Genomic DNA, 13,117 nt, shown 5'->3' on the forward strand with positions numbered 1-13,117 from the left:
TAGCTTAATGGGTGGAAAGAAAGAAAGACAGAAAGAAAGAAAAAAAGAAAGTACTCTAATAGTAAAATAATAATAATAATCATAAAATAATAAAAAAAATTGCAAAGAAATGCAAAGAGCAATATGATAAATCCATATTCCGAGGATAGGCTATTTTTTTTTCTTTTTTTTTATGAGGGGAGGCATCACATTGTATTTATTTATTTTTTCCTTTTCTTTCTTTCTTTCTTTCTTTCTCTCTCTCTCTCTTTTTTTTTTTTTTTTTTTTTTCCTTTTTCCTATTCTTCTTTTTTTTTCTTTTTCTTATGATGTTAGGACGTGGAGGAACAAATATGGATGGGGATCCAGATTGTACAGAAATATTAGAAGATAATTCTCGTAGTATCTTGATGGGTATTATTAGTCAATTAAGAAAAGATATGGATTTACAGAAAGTGACTTTACCTACATTTGTACTTGAACCAAGATCCATGTTAGAAAGAGTTACTGACTTTATGAGTCATCCTGATTTATTAATAGAGTAAAGTACCCCTATCATATACATCATTCTTTTGTATAATAATAATAAAATAAAAAGACCTATTTTAGAGCTAGTACAAAAACAGATTCTTTAATTCGATTTTTGGATGTTGTAAAATATTTCTTATCTGGTTGGCATATAAAACCCAAGGTAAAAATAAATAAAATAAAAAATATCATTTTAAATAATAAAAGAAGGCTCTTTATTCATTCATTTATTCGTTCATTTTTTTAAAAAAAAACAAAACAAAAAATAGGGAGTAAAAAAGCCTTATAATCCTGTACTTGGTGAAATATTTAGGTGTAAATACATGTATCATAATGGAACAGAAGCTATTTATATTGCAGAACAAGTATCTCATCATCCGCCGATTTCTGCTTTCTATTATGGAAGTCCTGATAATAGCGTTTATATTTATGGCGATCTTCGTCCAAAATCCAAGTTTCTTGGTAATAGCGCTGCCACTTTAATGGAAGGAGAAAATCATATCATTTTTACTCATTTACATAATGAGCATTATGAAATTACTATGCCAAACGTATATGCCAGAGGAATTTTATGTATGTATTGCATGCTGCCCATTTTATATGTATAATCATCTACAAAAAAAAAAAAATAACCTCCTTTCCCTTCCCTTTCTCCTTTTCTGAATAGTTGGTAAAATGATTCTAGAATTAGGAGATAGTTGTATGGTTAGATGTAGAACAAGTGATTTGATATGTAAATTAGATTTTAAAACAAAGGTAAAAAAAAAAAAAAAAAAAATAAAATAAATAAAATAAGCAATTTTTTTTTATACATAAAAGTAAAACTTAACTTGTTTATAATAGGGCTTTTTTTCAGGACAATATAATTCAGTATCAGGAAAAATTAAAAAGGAATCAACAGATGAAACGCTTTATGAAATATCAGGTCAATGGTCAAATGAAATATATATTAAAAATACAAAGGTAAAGTCTATAATAGATATGTATATAAAATAACTAGACACCTGAGAAATAGTATCATTCATTTAGACCTCGAATACTTCTTTATTCTTTGATGTAAAATCATCTACTATTCATCCAAAAATTGTTCAAAATATAGTAGATCAGGATCCTTTAGAGTCTAGAAGGTAGGTCTATCTTTTATAGCCAGTGGTCATGCTCTGGTTTCTAACTCAAAAAATGGATTGATTTAGACTTTGGTCAAAGGTAACTGAATCTATTCTGAAGAATGATATGGATACAGCTACAAAAGAAAAAACAATTATAGAAGAGAAGCAGAGAGAAGACACGAAACAGCGTGAAATGGAAGGGAAGAAGTTTAATCCAACTTATTTTAATAGAATAAATGGAGATCAATATGAATTTAAAGGAATTTCGATGTAAGTGACTCCTTTTTTCTTTTTCTTCTAATGTTTATTTATTATTAAATAGTGTTGATTATAAAAATAAAGAAAAAGCCAAGACTGATTTAAATCGTCTGATATTTTCATAATTCAGACAACCTATCCTGATTATGTAATGTATGCATATATATATATACAAATATACATACATATTTATTTATTTATATAAACACTACAGAAACGAGAAGAACGAAGAAGACATGTAAATCTTTGTGTATACACATATATTTATACATACATACATGCATGTATAGGGAATAGGAATCTATAATAAACATGAATATAGATTGTTACCTTTTGTGTGAAATGTATAGATTTTAATAGTATTCAACTTGCTTTATAGACTGTCTTTCTATTAGTTACATGTCATTATTGACAACAACAATAAAAATCATATCACTTTCTCTTATGTATTACATTCGGAAAGCATAAAGCTCCACATGATGAATATCATATTCAATCTTATTGGCTATTAGCAACAAAAGAGCAAAAAAAAATAAAATAAAATAAAATAAAATAAATTAGAAATAACTATCTTCACCTTTCCCTTCTTTCCTTTCATGTTCTATTATGAGATCAAGCAATTTAATGCCATCTTCAAAGTCAACAACAAATTCATTTTCGACTAAAGATTTATTGTTTGAAAATACAAGTCGAGAATGTTTATTATTTCCAACTTATGCTAAAAGAAATCCTTCTGGTAAAAATAAATTACAAACATTTAATCTATGTTTTATTGACTGCTTTTATGATAGATGATACTCAATGGATCATTAAAGCAAAAGGCTGGGCTTTATCTCATAATAGTTCTTTAACTAAACAAAAGATGGCAATGGGTAAAATACAGAAAGAAAGGAAGAGAGAGAGAGAAGATTCGTCCGTTTAAAAATCACTGATATTCTTTTTTTTTCTTTCTTAGGTATTACAAAGAGTGTTGCTGGTAAATCTTCCGTAGATAGAAATTCATCACGCATGTTTGAAGAACGTTTCAAATACTTTCTTGCAAATAATAAAGGACATAAGCAATTCTTGATTCAAGCTATAGGAATTACAACCCTCAATGATTCATTACCTTCTTTAAAAAATCATTCTACTTCTTATCTAGTCTTGTTTGATTCTTTGAACATGTTGTCAGCTAGTTTAAAACCAATGGTTACGTCACCTGAATTCAACAATCTACATCCTTCTCCTTCTTCTAGTGAGTCAGTGGGAAAGAATACAGCCTTTCATTTCTCGGATACCCCCTTTGTCATACGTCCAGCCAATCCTATTTCATCTGTTTTGGATGGAAATTATCATGATATAGAGAATGATATGGAGAATAATGCATCACTGACTCATAATAATGAAATCATTCTTCAACACATGGAATGCGGAGTTCACTTGAAGACGGAGGGATCTGGATTCTTTTCAGGTCAATTCTTGATACCTCATGAAAATATACTAAATTGGGCTCAAGATCAAAATCAATGCGACGCAAGATTAATTCGAATTCAATCGATTTGTACAGAGGAGGAAAAGGAGAATAAAAAATTCTATTCAAATTATGGCATTGTCAATTTGATAGAACCTTATGGTATATCTATCATTTCAGATATTGATGACACAATTAAAGATACTCAAATCCTGTCTGGTGCACGTAAAGTATTGTCAAAGACCTTCTTTGAACAACCTCAATCTGTACCTGGTATGGCTGATACTTATATGGCTTGGGTAATTTAAGAGATAGATCAAAACACACACACACATCTTAGTCTCACTGTCTTTATTTTATATATATATGTATTAGTATTCTCAAGGTGCTTCGTTTCATTATGTTTCTAATAGTCCTTTCCAATTAATGCCTATGCTGGATAAATTCTTGAGACATTCTCAATTCCCACCAGGTTCAATGCATCTCCGTGATGATAAAAAATTGATAGCACGTCTGGTAGAGACCCCGGGTCTAGCTAAACGTGAAACGATCTTAAAGATCATGAATGATTTCCCTCAACGTCGTTTTGTATTGATTGGGGATTCAGGTGAGATTGATTTAGAGATCTATACACGCATTGCCATTGAACGTCCTCATCAAGTATTAAAAATTTATATTCGAGATGTCACTCGATCTACTCTTAATAAGAGACAACTGCAAAAGAGAGAACAAGGATATCAGAAAAGGTCGGCAAGTGCCTTCTCTTCCTTTCTTTATCATTATCCTAAAAGGAGACCTCACTCTACCTCCTCTGCTCCAACCCTAACTAATAACAACAACAACAACAGCAGCAGCAGCAGAAGTCATAGCTTTTCTTCATCCAACAATGAGAAAATCATCACTAAAAATGATGATGATGACAGTACAGGTTCAGATAGTATCATCTCTAAAAGTCATAAAAAGAAAAAGTTTAGATCACCCCTTGGATTACGTAAAGCTATGAAAGATACAATCGTTGAATATGCAATAGAACCCAGCTTAACCGGTCATCGTAGTACATTTCAACATCATGATCATGAACATACTACGGGTCTTTTAGATCCTCATCGACATCAAAAAAAGATATCTACTTTAGAAGCATGTCAACAATTAGATAATCGCGTAGAGAAATCACGTCTACAAATACCATCGATTGATATCGTTTTATTTCAAGATGCAGAGGTGCTTGCGAATGATGCAGATATTAGAAATGCTCTATGGGATATGTGGGATAATCTAAGCAACTCCGAAAGTACCAGTAGTAGTAGTAGTAGTAGTAGCAGTAGTAGCAGTAGAAGTAGTAGTTTTGGTAATAGTAGTCATGGTGATACACATGCTTTAAGTATGGATAAAAACACTCATCCTATCTATTATCATAAAGACGATGTAAATGTCTATGTACCTTCACCAACTATCGCATTATAGTCATAAAAAAAAACTCAAGAAAATTATTTTATATAATGTGTAATACGTATTCTTTTTTTTTCCTTTTTATGCATATACTTCATTCATTTGTATAATTAAAGCAATTACTTTCTTTAACCATTCATTCGTAAATAAAATTCATACTATTTGCACTCTTTTCTCTTACATAAAAAAGAGAAGATGATCATTATTTAGAAATATGAATGAGTTGACTTTGAGATAAAAAAAAAAAGAGAGAGAGAAAGGTCATTATTATAAACTCTTTAACGTCATAAAATAGATGATTTACACAAGACAAAAGAAAATCAGAAAACTAGAACAATCTTTGTATGACTTTTTTTTTTTCTGCACAAGTTATGTTTTATATATTTCTTCAAGTCATTTGATTCTTGGTGAGTTTTATCACCATTACTACTTCATTTTTTTTTTCTATGAATATTTAATTAATGCAAAATTTAGTTTTTATACTCTTTCCTTTTCTTTTCGAGACTTGTTCACAAATGAGAAATTTGACTGATACTGTATTATCGTCAATTAAGTTTCCAGTTACACACTTAAAAAAAAAAGATCTTCCTCTATTAGGGCATAAAATAAATCAGGAGAGAACATGGAGATAAATTGACACTTCCAATTTGGTATCAGGGGATATAAAAAAAGAGTCAAACCTTTTTGCAGGTCACAGGCTAGTAAATGGGATATTACTACATTATTTTTTTTTTTAAAAAAAAAAAGCTAGATCAGGTGGAAATGTTCTTGAGACAATTCTAGTTATCTATTTCTAATCAGTTGTATTCATCCTACGTTGCAGACTGAATTCAATAAGGAAGGCAATAGAATGGCATAATAATGTTGAAGAATAGCATAACTTTTAACAAGACAACAAAGTTCCTAATCAAGATAATTTTCTTATCGAGTTTGTAGGGGCATCTATCTACTTTTGAACAAATAGCTATTTTTTTTTTTCGGCAGGCAATTTATATTTATGCTGTGTAGTTGTGAAATGTAAAGATATTTAAGTCCTCTTCAATAAAATTGCATTCTTAAAAGAATTAAAAAAAAAAAGAGTTAAAATATGACAAAAGCAAAGCTGCTTGTTATTGTCTTAGATATAGGTATGACGGACAATTTTTTAAAGGAGAAAGTTGAAGAATTTGCAGGATGATGTTACCATAAAGGCCTGACGATAAATTGGTAATTTGACGTCACCTGCGTAAGTATGTAGCTTTATGCCGCCCAAATGTCTTTTACAGATGCATTTATCATATCAAGATATAAATCATCTTTGTCATCATACTGCCTTCTTCAATTTTGGATAATGATTCTATCTATTTGTACGATTTTAATTTTTTCTACAGAGGTGGCAAAAAAAAAAAAAAAAAAAAAAGTCTAACATTTTATTGGTCTAAAAAATATGTGTATATTTTTAATTGTCTATTCAATTTTGAAGCTTAAATGCGGTTTAATTGTCTTTCACAAGAAAAAAAAAATAAACAAAAATGTCATCAAAGTAATATTTTGTTAGCTTCTTTCATCTTCCCCTTTTATTTTTACTTAAAATGGTTCCCCTGTTTAAATGTTTTATCTATTTTTTCTTATTCATAGTTTACGAGATTTAGAAACTTTGTCGGATGATGAAGCTCTTTTTGCCGAATTAGAAAACGAGGAAGATAATGATTTGAGCGTTTTACGTGAAAAAAGAATCAAAGAGATTCAAGACGAGTAAAGCTTATAAACATATAAATTATGGGAGAGTTCAAGCCATTTCTTACTGTAAATTTTGCTTTTATGATTTAAAAAAAAAAAAAATAGAATTAATCGACGTGCAGCTAGATCCGAAAATAATCACGGATTATATACTGACATTACAAAAGAGAAAGAATTCATGGATATTACCACGTCTGAAAAATATGTAGTAGGTCATTTCTATCATAAGGATTTTAGAAGATGTAAAATTATGGATACTCATCTGGAGGTAAAAAAAAAAAAAAAAAAAAATACAAAAGAAAGAAAAAAGCCTAACTGTCTCTCTCTCTTTCTTTCTTTTCTTTTTTTAGAAACTAGCAAAGAAATACTATGATGCCAGATTTATAAAGATTGACGTACAGAATGCTCCCTTTTTAGTGGAAAAACTCCAAGTTCGAGTTTTGCCGTGTGTTATAGCATGGGTGGATGGTTACGCGCAAACAAAGTAATATAACGAAGAAAAAAAAAAAAAAAAAAAAAAAAAAAAAAAAAAAAAAAAAAAAAAAAAAAAAGAGGAGAGCAAATGTTATAACTGTTTATTTTAGAATTGTAGGCTTTGATGCACTTGGAAATACAGACAGTTTTCAAACAGCCGCTTTAGAATTAAAATTAATTCATGCAGGTGTCATCAAAAAGAAAGAGGAAAAAGTGCAAAATAAAAAGAAATCAATTTTCCAATCAAGTTATGATACAGATTCAGAATTAGAGGACGATTAAATTGAGATAAATAATAAATAGTATTGATCATCATAAAGATTGAATAGTGCTTGATTTTCTATTAGTGTTGGTATCTAAGCGAACTTCTTCATCTTCTATAACAGTGGTATTTTCTAAGGGTGGAGATCCACTGTTCTTTTCATGTATACTCTTTTCTTCTTCTACGACTTCTTCTTCTTCTTGTTCAAGTTTTCGAAGTTTTTCAATCGCTTCACTACGTAGCATACGTCCTGTAAACGCAAAACTCAACAACATCATTAATCCTGCAAGCGCTGCTTGTAATAACAGAGCTTGATACATGTTGTTTTTAGGTGTTCCGTTTGTATCTCTGAGAAGATCCATGATGAGTACAATTAAAAAACCGAATATCTGACATCCTTGCCATATAATTGAATTACTTGTGGCATCAGAAACAGGATAAGAAGCTAACAAATAAGTTGAGTCTTTCACATATATATCATCTCTTTAATGAACAATCTTACTTTCACTACTTAATTCTATAACAACAGGAACAAGGAACGATAAGAAAAACTGATTCATAGATAGTACAAACAAGATAGAGGCATAAGCATTACTTTGGACTATAGGAAAAAAAAAGAGAGAGAGAGAGAGATCATTATTAAGCCTTAGCTTGTAAATACATACAAGTAAATATATATAGTTACTTATGAAAATAAAACCAATATCTGTTACAAGTACCATTGGAGCAATCAATCGAAGAAACAGTCTATGTTGCTTAGTACTGTCTAAAACGGGACCAGCAACAGCTTTATATTCATTATATTTATCATTATTATTATTATTATTACCATTTCATTTTTTTTATAACTTACAACATCCTAAGGTGCCAGCAAAAAATGCAACGGCATTCATTTGACCTGCTTGTGCATCTGTATATCCATGAGGTGAAATAATCTGCGTAAAAATGGATCCAAATGCAATACTAAGTCCTACATTCATTCCATGCACTAAAAATAAGATCCAAAAATTATAATTTTTTGAAAGTATCCGGATACCCTTAAAAAAGGAGGGTGTGCTTTCCTCATTCATTGCTCTTGAAGGCGGACTTGGGGGCTTTGAAGGCATAAGAGTAACTGGAATGACAATAACAGCAGCAAGACCAGATACAAGGTGGACAATCATAGGCACTTTTTCAACACTAGTTGCTAAACTAGGTATCATAAACATGCCCAAAATAGCACCATAATTGGATGCTAGTGAACAAAAATAAAATAAAATGTTATTGATATATACATGTATATTTCTTTTAATAGATAGAATTACTTACCAACAAACATGCCAGCAGTTGCTCTCTTGTTTTCTGTAAACCATGTAGCAGCAAACTAGTTTAGATAAAGTCAATATATATATATATATGTATATGTTATTTTGCTTTTCTTACAGTAGTCATAATATTTAATGCTAAAGGGGCAGAAGCAGAACCTACAATTTGACCTAACATGATAACTATAAATGATGGTGGGCTCATTTTAACACCAATTGAACGAATTGCGCATCCTGATGCATTCAATAATGCTGATAATATAAGCTATATATTTATAGATATATAAATAAGAATGTCCCCATCCCCCTCCACCAATAGATTGGTGATTTATAAAACAAGAAATATGTATATCTCCATCTTTTTTTTTTATGAACTTACAGAACGTTTCACACCTAGGGTTTGGAATATCCAACCTGTAAAGAAGCTCATGAAAATATACATTAGACCTTGAACGTTTGCCAGCCAGTTTACACCTGTAAGTGATACATGAAATAATTCACCTGTAAGTGAAGGCACTACACTGAATGTAAATTGGAATACAGATATGGCGGTTCTTAATAAAACGAGGATCAAGAGAGCGAGCCATGCCTGTGGATATGTCTTTAAAGGAATTTCTAATGGATCTACTACAGTTGTACGACCTGAATCCGACTGATCATCATTAACATCTTCCTTACTATGCTTTCGAAGTTTGTCCAATAGTAGTTTCATTTTCTTTACTCTATATTAGAAAGAAAGAAAAGATAAGAAAAAATAAAAAGCAAAAAAGACAAAGGGATATGAAGTGATATTTTGTTTTTACTTTAAGTATTAATTTTTTTTTTTTTACCCCACAAAATATTATTAACGATTATTTTAAGAATTAAATATAAAGCATTATTTTCTAAAGCTATACTTTCTTTAACATGATCTCAAGTCGTAATACAGATTTCTTCCCCGAATATTATTTTATTAGGAGAAAATAAAGAAAAAAAAATATAATATAATAATAATTCGTGATATTTCGATCCTTATTTTACCAATAATAGCATGCATAGTGATTTATTAAATGTATTCATGCTAAAATAAAAAATAAAAATTTGAAAGAGAACTATGTATTATCAGGAGAAAGATAAGTGCGCAATTGAAATACTGTAGATGATTTAATTTACGCAATTATACTTGATCAATCCTATATTTATACAAATGACATCTTCATTATATTACCCTTAAGATGAAGATCATATACAGTTTTTTTTTTTTTTTTTTTTTTTTTCAAATCCTTTATATACATACAGGCTGTTTAGTGCGTGTGTTTTTTTGAAGCATAAATTAAACAGCAACGATAATAATAAAATACAAGTTAAAATAGATCTATCATAACCAAGTTTGACATATATGTACTGTACTAAGATATTATCCTCCTTAGTCCTATGATACGCCTTGTCTAGCGAAATAGATTTTATTAATTTACTTGTTTTATGGTTTAATTTGACTTGACTTTCTTATTGTCATCACTCGTCTTTTGTAAATTGTTACCACCCCAGGTGGCTAACCATACAGCACTAAATACAAGGAAACCAAGGATCATTGAACCAGTAGATGCATAATATGGATATGCAGCTGTTAAGAAACGAGGATATTCATTATGTCTAAAAGGTCTAATAGATACTTGATCTTCTGCTAAAATATAACTAACACCAGTACGCTTATAGTTTACTTTCAAGGTAAAGACACCATAAACGTCAGGAAGGCGAATATTAGCTTCAAATCTACCCACATTACTACTATCTGAGGGAACTTGTTTCAATGTAGTACGGATATAAGGATCCAACATGATTACTTCTAATTGAATATCATCTGCTTTATAAGGTACCCATTGATTATTTTTATATTCGACAATATCGACGTTATACACCTTTTAGATATATAGATATAGGTAAATAACTAACACATTTAACACTTAATAGATAACTCTACTTACAATATCATCTTTAACACGATACCAGTCACGTTGTTCAGTTTCACCTTCTTTATGATGGTGATGTCCAACAATCTTTAATACACCCTTTTCTTGAAAGGTCCACTGAGATAATTGTTTTATAAATTCCTCATTACCTGATTTACTATAGATTTATGTATAAGTCAAAAAAAAAAAAAGTTAGAATAACTACTATAATCATAAAACAACTTACGATGATTTTGAATCAATTTGAGCAGACAAGTATTCATTAGAAAAGATATCTAGTGAGCCAACAAAGGTAACACGAGCAGAATTACGAGCTTGCAAAGCTCCTACTAAAGCAATGGGCTCTACAGAGCTAGCTTTTTTATGATAGCTATCAGCTAAGAATGCATTTGATTCTGCAGTTAAGATAGCGCTTGAGAGAGGAAGTTGACCGATGGTTAAACCAGTACCTGAATAAAGAATAGGTGCTTCAATTTGTTTTGTGTCAATAATTGAAGAAGGTGCAACAAAGTTTGAAGTAATAATCTTATCATGTTCTTCATAATAATTATCATGATCAAAAACGGTTTCATATCCTAATTCAATATCAAATTCAGAAGCAAGAGCGCGCAAATTATCACTAGCTTCAGCACCTGCAGCTATAAGCATATTACCACCATTATTAACAAAATTGACAAGTTGAACGTTATTTAAAGCTGAATGCTGTGAAAGTTCTAAAAAAAAAAGAAGAGAAGAGAAGAGAGAGAAAAAAGAAAGAAAGAAAGAAAGAAAGTGATTAATAATTGATAGTAAAATTATAAATTATTAGAATAATTTAGATAGTTACTTGATGCTTTAGGTGCAAAATGAATAATATGATTATAAAGGGGTTCATTAAAATAGATGAGTGCAGTAGATGTATCATCAGCAGACTTAAAGGTAAGCTCATATTGACGATCTATATTAAATGAAAAAGATAAAAAAGAAAAGAATTAGATAAATATAGATTCATATAAACATGTTCATATACCTTCTAGTTGTTGCCAAAAACGAGAGTATACATCTTTTTCAGCCAATGAGTCTAACAAGACCAAGATACGGTTTCCGCTTACAGATTTCGCTTCTACGAAAACAAATGTCAACAGAGTTAATGCTGTAATGAAGAGAGCAGTGAACGAATGTATGCTTCTCATCTTTTATTAAAATAACACAATTAATAATAAAAAAAAAAAAAGTGTTTTACGAGCTCGCGTTTAAATATAAATTCATACATTGGTTTGTGATAAGATGATTGGAAAAAATACTGTGGGCGTTCTGAGATTAAAAATAGGATTAAGTTTAATTTGGAAAGCGCAAACACGAAAATTGTACCTGTATTATCAAACATACAATTGTTCTTTTTTTTTTTTTTTTTTTTTTTTTTTTTGTTTCCTTTGCTAAAAGTGTGTATATGTAACACATATTAATTTTTATCATTTTACAAAACCAATATGTACTGTCTATCATTTTGTCCTTTAACTTCTAATACAGTGATTTATTAGCAGTAGACAGATTAACATCAAAAGTTCAAAATATAAATCTGGTAATATAAAGTCGTATTCTTCTATTTTAGTGATATATATTTCCTTCCACTTACAATAGAGCCTGTATTTATTTCTTTTTCCTTTATGATAATATTTTTATATAGAAAAGTATGAATGCAGTTGTTGATAAAAGAGCGGTTTTAGTTGCTTTGTTTATTGTATATAGTGTGCATATATTCATTCCTTTTTTCATTAGATTTTTATTCATTAATTGAGGCTATTCGAGCTCAAATATGCTTTGGGAATAGTATGCTCAATAACAATTTACTAAGACAGGATAGTTCATAATAATAAACGATATATGTATATATAATTTCGAATTAGTTAGTTAATAAGATCATATACATATATATGTAAGTATATTTTAAAAGTAAAATGATGCCTGATTCTAATAAATACTTCTTCTTCTTTCAAGTAGAGAAGAATATATAATATAATAAAAAGATAGGGAGATTTTTCTTTGTTGATATTCAAAAAGGATTCGCTTTTTCCTATGATATCCATTGTATTTATAAAAATCTGATGAGTATATAATAGCTCTATAATATGTCGATACAAGTAGATTAAATTAATATTGAAAATGTAGCTTTATTTTTCCTTTCAGAATAGATATAATATTATGTAAGTTAATCTTATACAGAGAAATGATCGTAATACCTCTCTTATCTTTTCTACCTTATTCTAAGTTTTTACAATCTTCTTAAACAATATAATAGATAAGAATAAAACACCTTAATAATGAAGTGTTGATGCATGATTCATTTATACTACATGAACTTAAATTTCAAGCACTTGAAATACATTTATTCATCCCTTCATTATCAGTGCAATTTCCATTAATTATAACAGCATCCTGTGATTTATCTACTTCTATATCAGCTAATATTCTTAGGTTTACAATTAAAAATACAGCAATGACTAAAATAGCACCAAGAGTGTGTTGTAATCCAGGCATAAAATGCTTGCAAATGGCATCACCTACAAGTGCTAAAGGAATAAAAAAAAGTGTTCACATACATAAATATGTATGCTTATGGTAAATAGGACTTCCAATTAAACTAAAGAATTCTATTT

At 29.6% G+C, this 13,117-nt stretch overlaps 5 protein-coding genes across 5 annotated transcripts; 3 read left to right on the forward strand and 2 right to left on the reverse strand.

Annotated features, from left to right (window-relative positions):
• Positions 1 to 259: 259 nt before the first annotated feature.
• BX663DRAFT_517565 (uncharacterized protein) lies at positions 260 to 2,397 on the forward strand. Its single transcript, XM_051528741.1, has 9 exons — positions 260 to 520; positions 589 to 670; positions 777 to 1,080; positions 1,175 to 1,263; positions 1,351 to 1,470; positions 1,537 to 1,634; positions 1,701 to 1,886; positions 1,939 to 2,027; positions 2,089 to 2,397. The coding sequence occupies exons 1-8, from the start codon at positions 306 to 308 to the stop codon at positions 1,997 to 1,999; spliced, it is 1,155 nt and encodes a 384-aa protein (XP_051380419.1). The 5' UTR covers positions 260 to 305; the 3' UTR covers positions 2,000 to 2,027; positions 2,089 to 2,397.
• Positions 2,398 to 2,434: 37 nt separating this feature from the next.
• Positions 2,435 to 5,002, forward strand: BX663DRAFT_517574 (uncharacterized protein). The gene is made up of 3 exons (XM_051528742.1): positions 2,435 to 2,610; positions 2,666 to 3,623; positions 3,700 to 5,002. The coding sequence occupies exons 2-3, from the start codon at positions 2,883 to 2,885 to the stop codon at positions 4,786 to 4,788; spliced, it is 1,830 nt and encodes a 609-aa protein (XP_051380420.1). The 5' UTR covers positions 2,435 to 2,610; positions 2,666 to 2,882; the 3' UTR covers positions 4,789 to 5,002.
• Positions 5,003 to 6,361: 1,359 nt separating this feature from the next.
• Positions 6,362 to 7,248, forward strand: BX663DRAFT_439317 (thioredoxin-like protein; the record flags this gene model as incomplete). The annotated part of the gene is made up of 4 exons (XM_051523328.1): positions 6,362 to 6,507; positions 6,598 to 6,760; positions 6,843 to 6,976; positions 7,077 to 7,248. 4 exons carry the CDS (start codon positions 6,362 to 6,364, stop codon positions 7,246 to 7,248), a joined length of 615 nt encoding a protein of 204 aa, XP_051380421.1.
• On the reverse strand, positions 7,050 to 9,244 carry BX663DRAFT_476877 (major facilitator superfamily domain-containing protein; the record flags this gene model as incomplete). The annotated part of the gene is made up of 6 exons (XM_051524274.1): positions 7,050 to 7,709; positions 7,890 to 8,015; positions 8,082 to 8,414; positions 8,537 to 8,591; positions 8,651 to 8,797; positions 8,912 to 9,244. The coding sequence occupies 6 exons, from the start codon at positions 9,242 to 9,244 to the stop codon at positions 7,279 to 7,281; spliced, it is 1,425 nt and encodes a 474-aa protein (XP_051380422.1). The 3' UTR covers positions 7,050 to 7,278.
• A 556-nt stretch (positions 9,245 to 9,800) lies between these two features.
• Positions 9,801 to 11,666, reverse strand: BX663DRAFT_517586 (Dolichyl-diphosphooligosaccharide--protein glycosyltransferase subunit WBP1). Its single transcript, XM_051528743.1, has 5 exons — positions 11,491 to 11,666; positions 11,308 to 11,418; positions 10,708 to 11,194; positions 10,497 to 10,638; positions 9,801 to 10,430 (listed from the first exon to the last, which is right to left on the reverse strand). The coding sequence occupies exons 1-5, from the start codon at positions 11,651 to 11,653 to the stop codon at positions 9,999 to 10,001; spliced, it is 1,335 nt and encodes a 444-aa protein (XP_051380423.1). The 5' UTR covers positions 11,654 to 11,666; the 3' UTR covers positions 9,801 to 9,998.
• Between the last annotated feature and the right edge of the window lie 1,451 nt (positions 11,667 to 13,117).

The sequence above is a fragment of the Cokeromyces recurvatus genome (assembly GCF_025118155.1).
Source record: "Cokeromyces recurvatus strain NRRL 2243 chromosome Unknown BX663scaffold_23, whole genome shotgun sequence".
Lineage (NCBI taxonomy): Eukaryota > Fungi > Mucoromycota > Mucoromycetes > Mucorales > Mucoraceae > Cokeromyces > Cokeromyces recurvatus.